This window comes from Puma concolor, chromosome B1 (genome assembly GCF_028749965.1).
Source record: "Puma concolor isolate L17-30 chromosome B1, mPumCon1.1.hap2, whole genome shotgun sequence".
NCBI lineage: Eukaryota > Metazoa > Chordata > Mammalia > Carnivora > Felidae > Puma > Puma concolor.
Window position 1 is genome coordinate 150,881,359 of NC_141670.1, and position 22,795 is coordinate 150,904,153.

General features: G+C 37.5%; 1 protein-coding gene across 1 annotated transcript; it reads left to right on the forward strand.

Moving 5' to 3' along the window:
- Positions 1-1,163: 1,163 nt before the first annotated feature.
- SULT1B1 (sulfotransferase family 1B member 1) lies at positions 1,164-22,795 on the forward strand. Its single transcript, XM_025921642.2, has 7 exons — positions 1,164-1,488; positions 2,015-2,143; positions 5,341-5,438; positions 7,359-7,485; positions 8,103-8,197; positions 16,829-17,009; positions 21,068-22,795. The coding sequence occupies exons 1-7, from the start codon at positions 1,341-1,343 to the stop codon at positions 21,178-21,180; spliced, it is 891 nt and encodes a 296-aa protein (XP_025777427.1). The 5' UTR covers positions 1,164-1,340; the 3' UTR covers positions 21,181-22,795.

The following is a 22,795-nucleotide window of genomic DNA, read 5'->3' on the forward strand; positions in this document are numbered from 1 at the left end:
CAGAGCATGAACGGGGGAGGGGCAGAGAGAGAGTGAGACACAGAATCGGAAGCAGGCTCCAGGCTCCGAGCCATCAGCCCAGAGCCTGACGCGGGGCTCGAACTCACAGACCGCGAGATTGTGACCTGGCTGAAGTCGGACGCTTAACCGACTGTGCCACCCAGGCGCCCCAACAATAGATGTTATTTAAAATGAAACACAGGGGTGCTTGGGTGGCTCGGTCAGTTAAACATCGGACTGTTGATTTCAGCTCAAGTCATGATCTCATGGTTTGTGAGATAGAGGCTTGCATGGGACTCTGTGGTGAAGGCATGGAGCTTTCTTAGGAGTCTTTCTCTCCCTCTCTCTCTGCCCCTCCCCTGCTCATGCTTTCTGTTTCTCAAAATAAATAAATAAAATGAAACACGAGGAGAGAAAAGAATTTTTTTAAATGAATAAAGCATCAGTGAGCTATGAATAACTTTACGTGGCCTGAGGTTTCAGAAGGAAGAACAAGAGAAATAATGACTGTAAACCCGTAATTCCAAGAAGATCAATAAATCTAAAACATGCACGCGCGCGCACACACACACACGCACACACGCACACATATTCCCTGTGAAAATAACCATACCAAGGCATATCATCATTCAATCGCTCAAAACCAGTGATAGAAAAAAAGAAAATCATAGTCACAAGGAGATAAGGCCCAGCATAGAGAATATAGTCCATGATATTTTAATAGCATTCTACAGTGATAGCTGGTAGCTACATTTGTGGGGAGCATAGATAAGTACAGAGAAGTTGAATCATTATGTTGTATACCTGCAAATAATGTCACATTGTGTGTCAACTATACTCAAAAAAAAAAAATTAAAAAAGAAAATCTTAGAAGCAGACCAAAAAAGCAGAGGTGTTATGTACAGAAGAACAAAGGTAAGAAAGATGATGGATTTCCTACAAGGAAAAATGAGGTACAACTGAAGTGTAATGATGAGTGTTAGATTTATCTTACCCTAAGTCCATATAATTCTTAGCATATTTCTGTAAAATCTGATTTCCAGTTCTAAGATGTGCTGTTTCATTTCTTTCCAAGGCTTACAGTAAAGACCTTTGTCCTGCTTGTCACTGAGCCAGTTGCTGCTCTTGCAATCTACAGCTTTACACCCACAAAAATGCCCTTTGTATTTAGATCTCTGAACACTGAGTGTGTTAAAGGCCAATTGCACTCTGTATCAACTAACAGTGTCTTAAGAATAACATTAGTCACTCAACTTCTAATTTTTATCTTCTTTATTTTCCCAAGACTGGATTGTCAGAAAATAGCAGTATCTTAAGAATTTGTACAACCTGGTATAAAAATGACTTCCCCTAACGACATCATGAGAAAAAACCTGAAGATGATTCATGGCTATCCCATGGTCTATGCATTTACAAACAACTGGGAAAAGATTGAACAGTTCCACAGCAGACCCGATGACATCGTGATAGCCACTTACCCCAAATCAGGTGAGTTTTATAGCCTGACAAATACATATCTGACTTTAGCCTTTGTTTCCTGAAAATCGGCTTCTCTACAAAATCATTATCATTCTAAAGGTGCCTGGGTGGTTCAGTCGGTTAAGCATCAACTCTTGGTTTTGACTCAGGTCATGATCTTGTGGTTTGTGGGTTTGAACCCTGCATCAGGCTCCATGCTGACAGTGCAGAGACTGCTTGGGATTCTCTCTCCCTCTCTCTCTGCCCCTCCCCTGCTTGTACTCTCTCTCTCTCTCTCTCTCTCTCTCTCTCTCTCTCTCTCAAAGTAAATAAACTTTAAAAAATAAATGAATAAAATCATTATCATCCTAAATAAAATTATTATTCCTGTCAGTCAGTCTGGCCATCGGCTTTGAGTATATTTTGGATGAGCATTTGGGGCACAGAAAGGAGAATTAAGTTTCTAATAGAATGCATTAAGATGGCAAACTCCCTGTAGGTACTTTTTCCCTCCAGATTCAATAACAGTTATACAAAATGTTGCCTTTCAACGCAGGTACCACTTGGGTTAGTGAAATTGTGGACATGGTTGTAAATAATGGAGATGTTGAAAAATGTAAGCGGGATTTTATAACAGTTAAAGTTCCAATGTTGGAAATGGCCGTCCCTGGACTAAGAACTTCAGGTAATTTTAAACCAGCTGGGAATTATATTTTGGTAGTATTATTTATACAACACATTAAATATTATATTTGCAATTTCCATTCAAAGAAAATGGAGTCAATTTGGTGCCATAAAATGGAATTTTGCAAGCAGTACAATCACCAATACATATAGAGAAACTGTAGTTTAATACATTGCATATCCAGGTATGATAGCCTAAGATGAAAGAATTTTGTTGTAGAAAACAACTAAAAATTTGGTTGATAACATAAAAAATGTTCCTTATCTTTTTTTTTACTTTTGTTGTATAGAATCTTATAGATTGGATTAATAAGCTCATAATTTAGGATATTGCTGTAGTTAAATAAGTAAAGTACCAATGCCTCTCAAACACAAAATTTATTATTAATACAATTCATTTTCATTCCACAAATATTTTTTGAGTGCTTCTAAAGAATTATGCACTGTGCTATGGGCTATAAAATGATTAGTAAATTCAATACCCTATTCCCAAGGAGTTTATAGTAATACTGTTATTAAAAAAGTAAATAATAATATGTGAATACTATTAGGCTCATGTATCCAAAGAATAGGGCTCTATAAAAGAGAGTTTATTTTAGCTCAGATATTTAGGGAACTCTACTTTGAAATTAGACATAAAGTCATGCACATAGTTGGAGAAAACACCTTTCAGGTGATGAAATAGTAGGTATGAAGTCCTAGATGCAGAAAAGACCTTGCTACAGTCCAGGGATTAAACAACAACAATGAAAGGGGGAAAGCAGGGCTTGCAGTTTTCAAGAAATGCTCAGTGATCTAAGAGAGGATCAGGAGTATGATGTCTTGTGGGCAAGTGAGAAGGGCTTAAGAAGTGAGACCTAGCTCTCCAATGCTGCTGGAAACCTGGGGTAGAAAGACAGAAGTATGGTGGTGAATGTTTATATCAGTTTAAAGAGCAGAATCCAAATTCTCTATCCTACCAGAGTTAGTTACTTCCACAAGCAGAGAAGAACCAATAGGGAAGGTGTCATTCCTTCTGTGTGGTTGCCTGAAGTCAGAGCAAATGCTGAATCTTGGTGCTAAAAGAGTTATTCTGGGATAAGCAAACAAAGTGAGATCAGACTCAAAAGTGAGTGAGTGAGATCAGACTCCAAAGCCATAAAGAAGTATGAAATGTAAAAGCAATAGAATCAGAATAATCAGGGTGGGAGACTCAGGTATGACTAATGGCAGATGGGGGTTAAGAGTAGGGAGTGAGGCTTTGTAGCATCACCAGAGAGTGAGTAGGTGAGGTTCAGCAGGTAATAGAAGGTAAAATGACACTCAGATGGACTCTGGAGCCTGAATATGAATGTGTGTAATGTCATTACGTATTCCCCACATTCACATTTGTGCAATAAAGGGTTCATTTGAAGGACCTTACGTGGTAAAACAATTACAACCTAGAGGTTGAGAAATCTTTTAAGGAAGTTAGGGAGGGAAGAGGAACAACAGCTATGGGAAAAACTTCATAAGAGAAACAAACGTAAGAGTTCATGTCATGGGCATTGAGGAATAATGAGTTATGGAAGATTATGATGTCTCATTTCTATATGCTTTGTAAGGTGACTGTCACTGTCAGGTCAGTATTAGCATAATGAAATACTTAGTGAATTTTGTAGGTGTATAACTAATGTTTCCAGATAAAATTCAAGATACCAAATTTAATCTGAAATTCAGATAAATAGCTCTTTTATTTAGCATAAGTATATCCCAAATATTAGATGGAGGATACTTACACTAAAAGATGTCTGTTGTTTACATGAAATTCAAATTTAACTAAGATTCTTGATCTTTGTTTCCTAAGTTGGCCAACCCTATCCATATTAAAATTAAGAGATTCTTCCTAATACAATTATGTGCTATACATTTTTCTCTACAGAACATTCATTGGTAAACAAAGCAAGCTAGATCTCTGCTCTTGTGGGATCTCCATTAGAGTGTGTGTGTTTGGGGTGGGAATGAGGACGAGGCATGGGAACTGACAATAAATAAATAGACAAGTAATAAACTATGAAACAAAAATAAACCTTACACAGAACATTTTAAAAGGATGTTTTAATAGAGATGCAGTGGCTTTTCAGCATATGTAATAACTTTTTGTAAACAACTGAAGCATAAGATTGTTTTGAATGAGTAAGTCAGCTGCAATTTTGAGCAGGTGTGCCTTGTATGCAAAAGGTGGGAAGATAATGTAGGATTAACAGGTAATCTAGAGGTTAGACTGGGTATAAGTAATATTGTGAAAAAATGCAAAGGACTTTTTTATTGGACATGAAACCTGAAGGAGGAGACAACAATAATTGAGATTTTAAGTGTTGGTGACTGAACAGGAAATAGCATCATTAACAGATATATCTAGGATATGGTAAAGCCACTGAGTGCATTAAAAGAATAGTAAGTTAAAAGTATAGGCCCAGCCTTTCCTAGTCTATGTCAGGAATTCTCTGAGTGTGCCTTTACCCCAGAAGTGACTTCAGACTAACCAAAGTCGCTTAAGTAGTGAGATACAGGATGCTGAGATCTTCCTAGCTCTGAATATACAAAATAAATGGATATTTTCCATCTCAGGGAAATTCACATACCCCTTATACAAAGACTTGAAGCCAGGTTTCCCACATATTAGTTGTATGACTTTAGTGAGTCCAGCTAACACCTAAAAATTACACAACATTTTCATTTTGCATATATATACATATGACACATAAAGGAAATAATAAAAACGTAGGTGCAACAGCAGATGCTCTACAGAAATAACATTGTCTAAACCATAATAGCTGATGTGAGAATTACTAGTTATTGATATCTCTTTGAGATACAGAAAATATTTTTGTAATTATTTATAATAATGCAAGGTATGATAAAACTCCAAATTGCTAAATCCAATACTATTACCCCTCATTTTGGAGGTGGAGAAAAGGAAACATAGAGACTAACATACTTTCAAATATCTCATGATGAGTTCAGTGACAGACTTAGGATTCCAACACCTCAGAACTATGCCTTTAACCATGATGCAATATTGCCTCTTAGAATCCAGATAAATAAAATCTGTGATTGGTTTAAAATCTAGCAGCATTATATACTGCTCAAAAATATTTTAACAGGTTGTAGAAAATCAGGAAATGCAGGCTCCTTGAAGACTTTAATGTATCTCTATACCAAACTAAATTTTCCCAGGAGTAGAACAATTAGAGAAGAATCCCTCACCCCGGATTGTGAAGACACATCTACCAATTGATCTCCTTCCTAAGTCTTTCTGGGAGAACAACTGCAAGGTATATTCTACATTGCAAGCCAATATTTTTTAATTAATTAATTAATTAATTAATTAATGTATTTATTTATTCTTGAGAGAGACAGAGATGGTGTGAGTGGGGGAGGGAAAGAGAGAGAGGGAGAGAGAGAATCCCTTGTAGGCTCCATGCTGTCAGCACAGAGCCTGATGTGGGGCTCACACTCCCGAAACTGTGAGATCATGACTTGAGTCAAAACCAAGAGTCGGTCCCAGGTTCCCCTGCAAGTCAATTTTTTAATGTGACCTTATTGTTTTAATCACACAAATAGTGATTGCTCAAATGTTTTGTTTGTCACTATGAGAACTGAGCTACATAAGAAAGTGGTTAAAGAAAAAATACATATATTTCAATCTAAACCTATGTATTCAAGTTTGCCAAAGGCAGGTAGCAACAGGATCCCCATCTCAGGACAGTATTGCTACTGTTATTCCCCAGTGGTCTCTAGATGTTCTGGCCTATTCCCAAAACTCAACATAAAGATGTCAGTTCTTATTTGATTATTTGGTAAAAATTCTCCAGTAAAACATTTGTGCCTGAATATTTGATTCTGGGGAAGTTTTAAATTTGAAATTCAATTTCTTCAATAATTGTGGGAGCTATTCTGATTATCTATTTCAACCTCACTGATTTTTACTGGTTTGTGATGTGTGAGGAATTCTAAGTTGTTGAGTTTTGTAATGAAAAGTGTTTTATAATTCTCTTCTTATTCTTTCTTTGAACAGACTGTGTTTTTATAGCTACTTTATTTTTAGAGCAATTGTAGGTTCACAGCAAAATTGAGTGGAAGGGAAAGAGACTTCCCATATATCCCTTGCCCCTACACATGCATAGCTACCTAGTTTCAACAGCTCCCACCAGAGTGAGACATTTGTTACAACTGATGAACCTACATTGACGCATCATTATCACCTAAAGTTCATAGTTTACATTAGGGTTCACTCTTGGTGTTGTACATTCTATGGATTGGGACAAAGGTATATGACATACATATATATACCATTATAGTATCATATGGGGTAGTTTCACTGCCCTAAAAACCTTCCATACACCACCTGTTCATCCCCTTCTCCTCCCAACCTGGCAACAACTGATCTTTTATTGCCTCCATGGTTTTACCTTTTCTAAAATGTCATATAGTCAGAATCATACAGTTTGTAGCTTTTCCACATTGTATTCTTTCACTTAGTAATATGCATTTAAGGTTCTTCCATATCTTTTTATGGCTTGATAGCTCATTTCATTTTAGTGCCAAATAATATTCCATCGTCTGGATATACTCCAGTTCGCTCATTCACCTACTAAAAGACATCTTGGTTCCTTCCACATTTTGGTAATTATGAATACAGCTGCTCTGTGTATCCACTTGCAGGTTTTTGTGTGGGCCTTATTTTTCAACTTTGGGTAGATACCATGTAGTGCAATTGCTGGCTTGCAGGTAAGAGTATTGTTTAGCTTTATAAGAAACTGCCGAAGTGTCTTCCAAAGTAGCGGTACCATTTTTCAATCCCACCAGCAATGAATGAGAGTTCCTGTCACTGACTCCACATCCTCATCGGGATTTGGTGTCAGCTTTCTGGATATTGGTCATTCTAATAAGTATGGAGTGATATCTCATTGTCACTTTAATTTTCATTTCCCTGATGACATATGATGTGTAACATCTTTTCATACTCTTATAATTTTAATGGCTGTAAGATTTGTTGTGATACGGCCTGTTTTTTTCCTTAATATTAGTTGTGTCTTCTCTTTTTTATTAGCCTTGCTAGATGTTCATTAATTTTGTGATTTTTAAAAAGAACCAGACTTTTGTTTCATTAATTTGCCCTAGTGTTTTCTTGTTATTAATTTCCATGGATTTCAAATCCATGTGGTTTCCTTCCTTTTTTTTTTTTCCTGCAGATGATTTATATGGGTCGAAATGCCAAGGACGTTGCAGTTTCGTATTACCATTTTGACTTAATGAATAATTTGCAACCTGTTCCTGGCACCTGGCAAGAATACCTGGAGAAGTTCATGACTGGAAATGGTAGGTATGCTTGGGCTTGAAATTAATACATAATTTTTTTTATTTTTAATAATACTAATAACCATTACTGGTATGGCTTTTCTTATCAAAACACTTTTCAAAGTCAGTAACAAGTATATTTAAATAGCATTTAAAAAACTTAGATCAACTATAATACCACACTATGACATCAATAAATAGATTTGGTGTTTTACATTGGCTTGATGAAAATTTTCTCCAATGTCTTTTCAGTTGTTAGAAATCCATTCTCATTTCTTGCTTATGACAGAAATTGCTTAACATGCCCATATCTTTAGTTAGATCTGTTATACATAAATAGTACTTAGACAAATAATTAATATGAGTACTTAGTAGGATAGTTTTCTTCCACCCGAGGCTAAGTAAAACCCACTGGAGCTCAAAGCACTTTCATTTGAAATTTACATTTACTTTGTACTTTCTATTTTTAAAATCTAATTGTACATTCATAATTATTTATTTTTTTAATTGGCCTTATATGTTCAGTTCCCTTGATTACTAAATTCCACAAAACATTTGTACAATTTGGCTTATTGTTTAGAAACAAATCTTTAATTTGATGAATGCTTGTGGTAATAGACTGTTTTTTCTGGTATTAGTGGCCTATGGTTCCTGGTTTAATCATGTTAAGAGCTGGTGGAAGAAAAAGGAAGAACACCCAATACTTTTCTTGCACTATGAAGATATGAAAGAGGTAAATAGAAATTCATTCTGGATAATTCTCCCACTACATCCAAAGGGTTGGGGCCAAGGGGTAATACATATTTTCAACTTAATCTATGGACTAAAAAAATGTTACGATTATTTTGCCTCTTCTCCATGCCTGCTTACTCAAATCTTTCTAAGATCATTAGTGACTTCTAGTGGTGAATCCATGACATTTTTATCTTCTCATACTTTTTCACCATTGTGTTTATTTTGAGCACCTTTTCTTTTTGAAATTCTTTCCGGGGCGCCTGGGTGGCGCAGTCGGTTAAGCGTCCGACTTCAGCCAGGTCACGATCTCGCGCTCCGTGAGTTTGAGCCCCGCGTCGGGCTCTGGGTTGATGGCTCAGAGCCTGGAGCCTGTTTCCGATTCTGTGTCTCCCTCTCTCTCTGCCCCTCCCCCGTTCATGCTGTGTCTCTCTCTGTCCCAAAAATAAATAAACGTTGAAAAAAAAAAAAATTTAAAAAAAAAAAAAAAAAGAAATTCTTTCCTACATTTAACAAGTTATCATACTCTTCTGGTTTTCCTGTGGATCTCTATCACTTAATTTTGTTTTGTTTTGTTTTGTTTTCTAAGCTGCTTGCTACATTTTCGTGATCATACCCATGCCCACTGTTGCCAAAACTATTTATGTGCTAATGATCCCCCAAAACCCCATTTTAACTTCCACCCTAATTCAGATGCATGCTTTAATTAAAATGACCCTCAAATTTAACACATTCAAAACTAAACTCATTTTGCTTCTCTCTCTCTCTCCAACGCGTAAACCTTTTCTCCTTTTATTCTCTCTTTGGTTAACGATGTCATTTGTCCATTAATTTTCAAGTTTGAAAATATATTGTCTTCATTGGCTTCCATATAGTGGATATGGTTCCACTCTATTGTGAGCATCTCATTGGTTCATATGACCTATCTATTATAACTCTGAAATGTACCCCTCTCCTTTACTCTCTTACTATATCCCTCTTAGTTTGGAGACTCATAAGCATTCATGTAGTCTCCTGTATGAACTACTATTACTTCAAATACTGCATAGTTCCAGCCCTATTCTGAGGCTATTTTACTTAAATTAGGCAAACACACACACACACAAACACACACACACACACACACCAGAGAAATATGTGGAAACCAAGTTTCTCTATTTGAAAAGTCTGGACATAAAAATGAGGATACATTTTAGCCTTTCAGATTCATAATGGAAGGTACAATAGCTATCATTTTCATGGCTGCATTCACAGTACATAATATAGCACCTTACATATACGGAGGGACTCATAGGATAACTTGTATGGATAATTGATTATTTGAATGAATAAATAAATGAATGAGCAGTAATAACAAGCTTTTTAGAGACACCAATTTTACTTGTTATAACAGAAATCCTGCCCCATGTAAAATTTCCCTTGATCCAAGTATTTCTGAAAATGCCTCAGGGTACTTCTTACATTTTAACCAAAAGAGTCCTTTGAGACAAATGCTTCATTAGGGCTTAGGGAAGATGGCGGCGTAGGAGGACGCTGGGCTCCCCGCGCGTCCTGCTGATCATTTAGATTCCACCTACACCTGCCTAAATAACCCAGAAAACCGCCAGAGGATTAGCAGAACGGAGTCGCCGGAGCCAAAGGCAGACGAGAGGCCCACGGAAGAGGGTAGGAAGGGCGGCGAGGCGGTGCGCGCTCCACGGACTGGCGGGAGGGAGCCGGGGCGGAGGGGCGGCTCGCCGGCCAAGCAGAGCCCCCGAGTCTGGCTTGCAAAAAGCGGAGGGGCCTGACGGACTGTGTTCCGACAGCAAGCGCCACTTAGCGTCTGGGAGGTCATAAGCTAACAGCTCTGCTCAGAAAGCGGGAAGGCTGGAGGACAAAGGGAAGGAGAGCTGCTGAGCCCCCGGACGACAGAGCTCAGTTTGGTGGGGAACAAAGGCGCTCGCCAGCGCCATCTCCCCCGCCCATCCCCCAGCCAAAATCCCAAAGAGAACCAGTTCCTGCCAGGGAACTTGCTCGCTCCGCACAAACACCCAACTCTGTGCTTCTGCGGAGCCAAACCTCCGGCAGCGGATCTGACTCCCTCCTGCTGCCACAGGGCCCCTCCTGAAGTGGATCACCTAAGGAGAAGCAAGCTAAGCCTGCCCCTCCTGCCCCTGTGCACCTTGCCTACCCACCCCAGCTAAGACGCCAGATCCCCAGCATCACAAGCCTGGCAGTGTGCAAGTAGCCCAGACAGGCCACCCCACCCCACAGTGAATCCCGCCCCTAGGAGAGGAGAAGAGAAGGCACGCACCAGTCTGACTGTGGCCCCAGCAGTGGGCTGGGGGCAGACATCAGGTCTGACTGCGGCTCCGCCCACCAACTCCAGTTATACATCACAGCACAGGGGAAGTGCCCTGCAGGTCCTCACCACGCCAGGGACTATCCAAAATGACCAAGCGGAAGAATTCCCCTCAGAAGAATCTCCAGGAAATAACAACAGCTAATGAGCTGATCAAAAAGGATTTAAATAATATAACAGAAAGTGAATTTAGAATAATAGTCATAAAATTAATCGCTGGACTTGAAAACAGTATAGCTGACAGCAGAGAATCTCTTGCTACAGAGATCAAGGGCCTAAGGAACAGTCACGAGGAGCTGAAAAACGCTTTAAACGAAATGCATAACAAAATGGAAACCACCACGGCTCGGATTGAAGAGGCAGAGGAGAGAATAGGTGAACTAGAAGATAAAGTTATGGAAAAAGAGGAAGCTGAGAAAAAGAGAGATAAAAAAAATCCAGGAATATGAGGGGAAAATTAGAGAACTAAGTGATACACTAAAAAGAAATAATCTACGCATAATTGGTATCCCAGAGGAGGAAGAGAGAGGGAAAGGTGCTGAAGGGGTACTTGAAGAAATAATAGCTGAGAACTTCCCTGAAGTGGGGAAGGAAAAAGGCATTGAAATCCAAGAGGCACAGAGAACTCCCTTCAGACGTAACTTGAATCGATCTTCTGCACGACATATCATAGTGAAACTGGCAAAATACAAGGATAAAGAGAAAATTCTGAAAGCAGCAAGGGGTAAACGTGCCCTCACATATAAAGGGAGACCTATAAGACTCGTGACTGATCTCTCTTTTGAAACTTGGCAGGCCAGAAAGAATTGGCACGAAATTTTCAGTGTGCTAGACAGAAAAAATATGCAGCTGAGAATCCTTTATCCAGCAAGTCTGTCATTTAGAATAGAAGGAGAGATAAAGGTCTTCCCAAACAAACAAAAACTGAAGGAATTTGTCACCACTAAACCAGCCCTCCAAGAGATCCTAAGGGGGACCCTGTGAGACAAAGTACCAGAGACATCACTACAAGCATAAAACATACAGACATCACAATGACTCTAAACCCATATCTTTCTATAATAACACTGAATGTAAATGGATTAAATGCGCCAACCAAAAGACATAGGGTATCAGAATGGATAAAAAAACAAGACCCATCTATTTGCTGTCTACAAGAGACTCATTTTAGACCTGAGGACACCTCTACCAGACGTTTAAAGCAGAGATAATACCTATCCTTCTCAAGCTATTCCAAGAAATAGAAAGGGAAGGAAAACTTCCAGACTCATTCTATGAAGCCAGTATTACTTTGATTCCTAAACCAGACAGAGACCCAGTAAAAAAAGAGAACTACAGGCCAATATCCCTGATGAATATGGATGCAAAAATTCTCAATAAGATACTAGCAAATCGAATTCAACGGCATATAAAAAGAATTATTCACCATGATCAAGTGGGATTCATTCCTGGGATGCAGGGCTGGTTCAACATTCGCAAATCAATCAACGTGATACATCACATTAACAAAAAAAAAGAGAAAAACCATATGATCCTGTCAATCGATGCAGAAAAGGCCTTTGATAAAATCCATCACCCTTTCTTAATAAAAACTCTTGAGAAAGTCGGGATAGAAGGAACATACTTAAAGATCATAAAAGCCATTTATGAAAAGCCCACAGCTAACATCATCCTGAGTGGGGAAAAACTGAGAGCTTTTTCCCTGAGATCAGGAACACGACAGGGATGCCCACTCTCACCGCTGTTGTTTAACATAGTGCTGGAAGTTCTAGCATCAGCAATCAGACAACAAAAGGAAATCAAAGGCGTCAAAATCGGCAAAGATGAAGTCAAGCTTTCGCTCTTTGCAGATGACATGATATTATACATGGAAAATCCGATAGACTCCACCAAAAGTCTGCTAGAACTGATACATGAATTCAGCAAAGTTGCAGGATACAAAATCAATGTACAGAAATCAGTTGCATTCTTATACACTAACAATGAAGCAACAGAAAGACAAATAAAGACACTGATCCCATTCACAATTGCACCAAGAAGCATAAAATACCTAGGAATAAATCTAACCAAAGATGTAAAGGATCTGTATGCTGAAAACTATAGAAAGCTTATGAAGGTAATTGAAGAAGATTTAAAGAAATGGAAAGACATTCCCTGCTCATGGATTGGAAGAATAAATATTATCAAAATGTCAATACTACCCAAAGCTATCTACACATTCAATGCAATCCCAATCAAAATTGCACCAGCATTCTTCTCGAAACTAGAACAAGCAATCCTAAAATTCATATGGAACCACAAAAGGCCCCGAATAGCCAAAGTAATTTTGAAGAAGAAGACCAAAGCAGGAGGCATCACAATCCCAGACTTTAGCCTCTACTACAAAGCTGTCATCATCAAGACAGCATGGTATTGGCACAAAAACAGACACATAGACCAATGGAATAGAATAGAAACCCCAGAACTAGACCCACAAACGTATGGCCAACTCATCTTTGACAAAGCAGGAAAGAACATCCAATGGAGAAAAGACAGTCTCTTTAACAAATGGTGCTGGGAGAACTGGACAGCAACATGCAGAAGGTTGAAACTAGACCACTTTCTCACACCATTCACAAAAATAAACTCAAAATGGATAAAGGACCTGAATGTGAGACAGGAAACCATCAAAACCTTAGAGGAGAAAGCAGGAAAAGACCTCTCTGACCTCAGCCGTCCAATCTCTTACTCGACACATCCCCAAAGGCAAGGGAATTAAAAGCAAAAGTGAATTCCTGGGACCTTATGAAGATCAAAAGCTTCTGCACAGCAAAGGAAACAACCAACAAAACTAAAAGGCAACCAACGGAATGGGAAAAGATATTTGCAAATGACATATCGGACAAAGGGCTAGTATCCAAAATCTATAAAGAGCTCACCAAACTCCACACCCGAAAAGCAAATAACCCAGTGAAGAAATGGGCAGAAAACATGAATAGACACTTCTCTAAAGAAGACATCCGGATGGCCAACAGGCACATGAAAAGATGTTCAGCGTCGCTCCTTATCAGGGAAATACAAATCAAAACCACACTCAGGTATCACCTTACGCCAGTCAGAGTGGCCAAAATGAACAAATCAGGAGACTATAGATGCTGGAGAGGATGTGGAGAAACGGGAACCCTCTTGCACTGTTGGTGGGAATGCAAATTGGTGCAGCCGCTCTGGAAAGCAGTGTGGAGGTTCCTCAGAAAATTAAAAACAGACCTACCCTATGACCCAGCAATAGCACTGCTAGGAATTTATCCAAGGGACACAGGAGTACTGATGCATAGGGGCACTTGTACCCCAATGTTCATAGCAGCACTCTCAACAATAGCCAAATTATGGAAAGAGCCTAAATGTCCATCAACTGATGAATGGATAAAGAAATTGTGGTTTATATACACAATGGAGTACTACGTGGCAATGAGAAAAAATGAAATATGGCCTTTTGTAGCAACGTGGATGGAACTGGAGAGTGTGATGCTAAGTGAAATAAGCCATACAGAGAAAGACAGATACCATATGGTTTCACTCTTATGTGGATCCTGAGAAACTTAAGAAAAACCCATGGGGGAGGGGAACAAAAAAAAAAAAAAAAAGAGGTTAGAGTGGGAGAGAGCCAAAGCATAAGAGACTGTTGAGAACTGAGAACAAACTAAGGGTTGATGGGGGGTGGGAGGGAGGAGAGGGTGGGTGATGGGTACTGAGGAGGGCACGTTTTGGGATGAGCACTGGGTGTTGTATGGAAACCAATTTGACAATAAATTTCATATATAACAAAAAAAAATAAAAAAAATAAAGTACAAATGCTTGCTTTAAAAAAAAAAAAAAAAAAAAAAAAAAAGAGTCCTTTGAATTTTTCTGCTCTGCCCAGGCTCCCATCTTCCATCACATCTGTTTGCAGCCCATAGAGAATTCATGGTCTAAGCTTTACTATTGTCCACTTACACAGGGCTTGAGGCAATTTATTTCAATTTGCTGGTAATATGCAGCTGTGACACTGAAGTGGTCTTATGAAAACACTTTTAAAAAGTGACACTATCCCATGAATGTTTGGTTAGCCAGAGTTAAGTCATGAATTCATAAGAGAGAAAATTGTCCTTCTGTTCTATCTTTCTTCACTTTCTAGACCCAGCGTAGCCCTTAATAACTTTATGAAAGGATCAATTTTAGCTTCTGAATATAGTCCTTTTTCCTCCATAGGGATGGGGAAGTACATTTTCTGGGCCGGGCTGGTATCCAAATTCTGAGTCTGACAGCATGTTGTCCTCTACATGACATTTTTGTGTCAACCATGTATCTCCTTATTTAGCTAAAATGTGTTATTCAAACCCACTTGTTCATACTGATTTATGGTCCGACCCAATCAGCTTTATAAGCATATCTTATATCTTATATGAATATAAGCATATTGTTAATTCCACTCAAACGTGCTACAATCATAGTACTAATAGATGATCTTTTTCTCCTGTCATACCAGTCATTTTTAGACAATGTTATATGAAGAAGTTCATTCTATCAACAATAGAACAAAATTATAATTGCATATCAGTAATAAAATTCAGAGAGAGGTCCAGTAATTTACATCAGGCTTATGAGCATCTGCGTAAATTCTTAACCAATGAGGTGAAAGAGTAATACAGCAGAAGGAGATTCTGTAGGAGCCAGCACCCCGCTTTGACTTTCACCCCGCTTTCACATATACTGCGCTATAAACTAACATGCTCATTGATATTTAGGCAGTGGCTAGATTATTCTCCAAACACTTTGAATGCCTAATAGAAACTGTTTTCTATTTGTCCATCTGTGGTTTTCCTAGCACCACTATTAACTTTTCTTTGGCTCTGTTTCCATTATCATCATTTCTGACCTTTTACTTCTTCCAAGCATCCCTTAATTAGTCATCTCTTTCTGCTCTCATTGTCTGACATATAAAACATTGCCAGACCTTCCCTTGTAGGGAACTCCCTGCCAAAATGTACGTATGTGTGTACATGAACACACATACAGTTAATGACATATTATTAAATGCTGTTGCTTCCCTGAGTAAGAGATAAAGTACAAATCCTTCAGCAGGACATCCAAGGACTTTCTCAGTTTTACCCCAATTTATCTTTCCAGTTTTAAAACCCTCTCTCACTCCTATGAACAACTCAGACCAAACTTCAACCTCTTTCCTTTTTTTTCTTCCTTCAACATATTATGAGACCCTATACCCCCAAGAGTTTTGACTGTTTTCTCTACTGGAAATGCACTCTCCAACATCTCAGCAGACTACACGTCATGGTAAATTCTGGCCTCCTTTTTCAACTCAGCTTAGCTATCACCTTCTCAAAGTATTTCTAGACATACCCATATAGAGTTTAGTTTAGCTCCCTTAAATTTACAAATATTACATTTATGTCATTAGAATCCGGAAAGTGATCTATCAAATTTTGTTCTTTTTATCCTCACTTATTCATGAATAACTTAAGTTTTGATATCTTTGCGCTTTCATGGGAGTTTATTTTTGATAATTTATATCCAAGCAAGGTTGAAGGTATAAAGACTCTAAGGCAAACATACTTGAAGTTGTTCATGAATTTATTATTTTTGTTTTTAAATATTGTTATTAAAAACAAGAAAGGATGGGGTGTCTGGGAGGCTCAGTCAAGAGTCGGACTTCGGCTCAGGTCATGATCTCACATTTTGTGGGTTCGAGCCCCCTGTCAGGCTCTGCGCTGACAGCTCACAGCCTGTAGCCTGCTTCAGATTCTGTCTCCCTTTCTCTCTGCCCCTCCGCAGCTCACTCTCTCTCTCAAAAATAAATAAACATTTAAAAAATTTTTTAAATAAAAATAAAAACAGGAAAGGAATTTCGATTAAGAACAAATAAAGCCAGGAAGAATAAAAAAATACTACTGGGTCCCTAAACTTTCGCTGTTCAAATCTGATTACAACTTGACTTAAAATAGCTGCTTTTTTTCCTCCATATATTGTTACTATTTAGCCAAGCTTTGTTCTTATTTTACTTTTGATATAAACTAATATAATATGAAATTTAGAATAAACAAAATATTTCTAGCCTATTTTTCCCAAACATAAACTATTGATTTTTTCATTTTCATGATTAATTTTAAAAAACATTGATGACCCAACAAAATGTGGATTGAATATTCAGAACCAAGACTTAAGAAAACAAATTATAAATATTACAGTTTTCACATTATGTTAATGACGTGTTTGTTTACCATTTTCTTGGGTATGTCTCTCTTTACCCACTGATAGAATCCAAAGCAGGAAGTCAAGAAGATTATGAGATTTCTAGAGAAGAATTTGAATGATGAGGTCTTGGATAAGATCATCCATCACACCTCATTTGAAATGATGAAAGACAACCCTCTGGTGAATTACACACATATACCAAGTACAGTGATGGATCACAGCAAATCCTCTTTTATGCGTAAAGGTAAGTATTTTGCTGAATTGAATTTCCCTTTTCACTTTCTTATGAATTACTCTGAAATGAGGATTAACTTTGTGATCTCTAACAAGTTACTTAGCCAGTTTGGGCACCAGTTTCTTTATGTGTAATATAAGGACATTAAAAATACCTGCCACAAAAATTTGCTGAACTAGATTAGAAATTACCAGAGGAAATAATGCTTATAAACCTGTTATCTGAATACCTTGGGTATTCGATGTGTATTTCTTCTCCTATTTACTCTGCTACTAAATGGGACTAGTTTTGTCAGTTCTCATGTGAGTCATTCCAAAATTTTTATTCTTAAATCTTGAATCTTTACCTAAATAGGCATAGGCCTCCCTCTCTTCCTCAGTAATTGGTTAACGTCACTCAATACAGAACCATCTACCCCATATCACTTAGAAAACGGAGGTCACTTTGTTAAGGATCCACCAGGAGAAAGGCCTTTTTTTTTACCCTATGGGAAGATTCTGTTCCCTAAAAATACCATCTGAATTATAGGAAACATGGAATCTAAATTTAAATTAAAAAGATGACAAGAGAGGAATATGGCATTCACTATTGATTCCAATGAAGCCAATCTTTTAGCTTGTGGCTTCTTGTACAGGATTTGTGTCAAAAGATGTTTTATTAGTGATAAAAATAATGCATTTAACAAATTATTAACAAACAAATTTGAGAAGTTATCCACCTAATAACGTCACCTTCTATTTTCAATATTCTTTATTGAAGTGGGAGGGAAAGGGATAAAATTACAGTTAGTGTGCTAGGAAGTAAACACAACCCTAAAATGTACTGTGCATATGAACATGTGGCTGAAAACCCTTGATTTTCAAAGACTTACATGGTTAAATTGTTTTCTAAAACATTTTTCTCTATTATTAAAATAGCAAATAGTGTTGATGTTTTCAAATTATTTTTTATTTTTTATTTTCAAAAGCATTACATTTAGAATGCTAGAAACCTAACCTCTAGAAAGTAAAATTTTCATTGTACGTGGTGTCTAAACAAAGACTCATGCACACATACACACATTTTGCTGGCAGAAAGGAAAAAAAATCCGAAAAAAATGCTCCTTTACTAAATAAGGCAAATTGTCATTTTGTCAGATTATCTGAATGTAACTTCCAAGAGAGTTTTATTCCCAGCCATATGAAAATTGGTACCACCTCATGATATCTCATTAGGGTATTGAGGTAGATGAAATAAGTTCCATAACTGGATTCTATGTTTCTCCAACTTCAAACAGAAAAGAGTGCATGCTGGTCTAATGGGAGAGTCAGTCTTTACATCTGCTCTGGAAGTGGTAAAAAAAAAAACAAAACAAAAAACATATTCTTTGAGGGCAGATTGATCTGGTGTTTATCCAGGTTATTCCACTCCCTGAATCTATGACTTTGAATACATTGAATCAATCTGCCAAAGGTCTGGCTACATCACTGAAAATATGGAGAAAGTAACAAGCTCTGTGTCATAAATTTTGGGGGAGGATTATGGTAAATGACATGTAAACATTTGGAATGTTTTTTCTGACCATAAATAATACATTAAAAAGTAACAAGTCTTATTAGTCTAAATAGTTTATCCACTTATTCATTCATGCACTCAAGAGACACTTAAAGAATCCTTATTTATTCATTCATTTGCGTATAGGAAACACTCTTCATGAACACCTGAATGCAGCATGTATTCTCTAGAACATGCTTGGATGAATGACACATGCATCTGCTTTAAGAGGCTTATAATGCAATGCAAGAGGCATGCATGTAAATGGATGTTAAACAGGGTTCAGACTGATGTATAAACAAAGGGCCAGGCGCACTCAGTCTTGAAGGATGCCATGTTGTCTAAGTCAAGGTCATAATTTAGTTACACAATAGTAAAAGTAGTATGGAGAGGATAGATGATCTACAATGTTCATACTTATGTCCCAAATCGCAATAAAACAGAAAAATCTGGGCTTCGACCAGCATTTATGTTGTCAAAAAAATTTATACTTCCCTTACTCTTATGAAGCAAATGTGTTTATGTATATTATATAATTAATACTCAAAATACAAGATCATTGGAATACTTTATATATAACTCTTTATTGTTTAATCCGTGCTTTTTATTTTTAATGGCATCTTTACAGATGTACTGTTCCAAATATACACTACTCTTGCATTTCAAAGAGCTCTTAATCCTAGAGAGCATAGTGAGTGAACATAGAACACAAAGTATAATAAGCAGGGAAAAACCTTGTTTTCCCTGGATTTGAAATCTTCATCAAGTCACCATGAGTTAATGTAGCTTGCAATTCAATAGGACATACTTCATATTTTATAAAATAGCAAAAGTAGATGTTTATCTCCAAGCACATTTGTAGTACATTAAAAATTTATTTATTTTAGGGGGCGCCTGGGTGACTCAGTCAATTAAGCGTCTGACTCCAGCTCAGGTCATGATCTCACAGTTTGTGAGTTCAAGCCCAGCGTCAGGCTCTGTGCTGACAGCTTGGAGCCTGGAGCCTGCTTCAGAATATGTGACCCCCTCTGTCTCTACCCCTCCCCTGCTCGTGCTCTTTCTCTGTCTCTCAAAAACGTTAAACTTTTAAAAAAATTTTTTTAATTAATTTATTTTCCAAATAAATATTTATAAGCATCCAAGTATAAGAAATAAATGTAAATTTGTATCCCAAAAGCTTTGTAAAAATGGTTCAGAGATGTTATATATTTGATTTTAAATGCTATTCTTCTTTTCATCTAAACTTCAAATACAGTATAAGTCTAATGAACTCAGGGAAAGCAGGGATCCTCCAAGTGTCATCCCATCTTCATTTATAAATTCATGGGAAATTATACTTATCAACTTTCTAGTTCATGGATCGTTTTTGCTGATGACCAGTCCTTTGTATAGTTTCCAAAACTAATTCATGAGATAAAATCTGCCCTGACCATTGATCCAATGCCCACTAGTAACCTTATGACCCATGACAAACAGAAACACTAAAAGAATCTCGTTCAGGAAACTATTGTACAGCCTGTAAATTTTGACAAGAAAATTAATCATTTTCAGAATGATTCTTTAAAAGTCAATCAAAACCACAATGAGATATCACCTTACACCTGTTGGAATGGCTAGTATCAAAAAGACAAGAAATAACAAGTGCTGACGAGGATGTGGAAAAAAGGGAACACCTTGTACACTGTTGTTGGGATGTAAATTGTAGCCACTGAAGAAAACAGTGTGGAGGTTAAAATTAAAAATAAAATTAAAAATATAACCACCATATATTTGAGAAGATATATGCACCCCTATGTTCATTTCACCATTATTTACAATAGCTAAGATATAGAAGCAATGTAAGTGTTCAATAGAGGAAGGGATAAAGGAGATGTGGTTTATACATACAATGGAATTCTACTTGCCATAAAAAATAAAATAAAATCTTGCCATTTGCAACAACATGGATGGACCTAGAAGGTATTATGCTAAGTGCAACAAGTCAGACAGACAAAGACAAATACCGTACAATTTCACTTATTGTGAAATTAAAAAATAAATAAATATTAAACAAAACAAAGCAGAAACAGACTCATAAATAAAAGAACAAACTGATGGTTGCCAGAGGGGAGGGGAGTGGGGGAATAGGCGAAATAAATGAAGGGGATTAAAAGGAACAAACTTCTGGTTATGAAATAAATAAGTGACAGGGATGCAGAGTACAACATAGGGAATGTGAATTACATTGTAATAACATGATAACTTCATTTATCATGTTGATCATTTCTTAATGGATAGAAATGTCGAACCACTATATTGTACGCTGAAGTGAGTCTAATATTGGATGTCAAGTATACTTCAAAAAAATTCAGGTTCTGTTTAGTTACAAGCCACCTTTTTAGATGGAAGGAATTACCGATAAAAGAGAACTGACATTTTAAAGTATTCAAATACAAGGAAAGTCTTTCTTTTCTAACCTTTTCTTTTAGTATACATTAGTTTTTCCCTCATACTGGAAATATATTACTCCTTCATGTTTTCTTATTTATTTTTAGGGACTACAGGTGACTGGAAGAATTACTTCACAGTGGCCCAAAATGAGAAATTTGATGCCATTTACAAGAAGGAAATGTCTGGAACTGCACTTCAGTTCCGCACAGAGATTTAAAGAGCCTACACTGCCAATCTGAAGGAGGAAGAACTGAGCTGTAATTTGTTAAAATGGTCAGTTATGACTTTACTTGGGCAGTCAAATGGACTTATAAAGGAGAAAATGTGCTTTTAAAATGGATTTTTTTTTTTTTTTAGCGTCATTAATCAGGTCTCCTTTTCACTCCTGACTCTGAGCTTCCAAATTCCCTAAAGTTAGGGCCAATTGTTACCTTTTTGTAGGATCTTCCTGCCTTTTCCTAGACTAGTATGAACCGCAAAGTACTTATCCTACTCAATCTCTATATATTGTGGCTGAGAATTCCATTCCCCTCCCTATTAACATGGTCCAAGAAGTGCTATTTGCACCTGAAACTATATTTTCTAGCTCTGCCCCAGCTTCCCTTTGTTGAAAATTTGACTCAGGACACTGTGTTCCATTGCTGTGTTCCGGGTTTCAAGTTGTTCCCTGAACAACTTGAACAACATAGATCATCTTCTCACAGTGCCACTATTTGGATAACATAGTTCATGTCCCAGATGATGTGGTTCAGATTTCAGAAATGTTGTTCCTATACCTAATTTCTAAGCATACAAATTTTTAATTGATGAGGATCCAATTTCTGGGTCTCCATAGGTGAAAGGCCTATACTGGTCTCCCTAAGACCCTTCCATGGGAACTGTAGCTCTGCTCTGAGAGCCTGGACTGAGGCAGCAACCTGCTTCCTGTGCAAAGTCCTCCCCAACCTCAACAGTCTCTACTGCAAGGCTGAGAATTGTCTATTGCCATGCTCTGGGCAGCATTCAGGAATTTCAGTTACTTCATTTTGTGATTTTTTTTTTTTTTTTTTTGTGTGTGTGTGTGGCATTTATCAAACTGGTATCAAAGGGAGACTCTGTTCTGAATTTCCACTATGCCCTTCTTACCCCATTTCCCTTCTGTGTACCATCCAACACCTATGCCCATCAGCTTGGGCTATTTGATAAAATGCTTCCTTGGGACATTTGTTTCTCAACTCCAGCTTTGCCTTAGATGTACTTATCTATATCTCCATGTGCAGCAAGATCTTTTATCTGCAGATAATATCAGCATGTGACAAATTGCATGCCAGGCCCAACCTCCCAAACTCATGCTTGGTGAGAATGTCCTGGGTCTTACTTGTTCTGGAGAAGAGTTCTGGAGCTGAGCCATGACTGAGACAGCTACAATAATTTGGGTGATGGTGTTTTGCCTTCATAGGCAAATGGCTGCCATCAGCCTCTGAAGTGGGAACAGAGCCTCAGGCATGTAACGTCTCTCCTCCCTAGCCCCAGCAAACTGTTTATCTAATGGCAACTGCAAATCTCCTGGGAGTGATATATATATGATTTTGGAAATAGTTGTTTTGATAGTTTTATTATAATATGTATTATAAATTGTTTTTGTATGTTCCTTAGAAATATGTTTAGTAGTAGTTAATCTTGAATACCTAGGGATATGGTGAACTAGTTTTAGCTTTCTAGAATATGCTTAACAACACAAAAGTAAAGCCGATCACAGATCTATTTGATTTATTATCTTTATTAATCAGTTAATGTGATACATGCTTTGGATTATATGGTCTATTTTTGAATAAAAAATGTGTCTTTCTGAA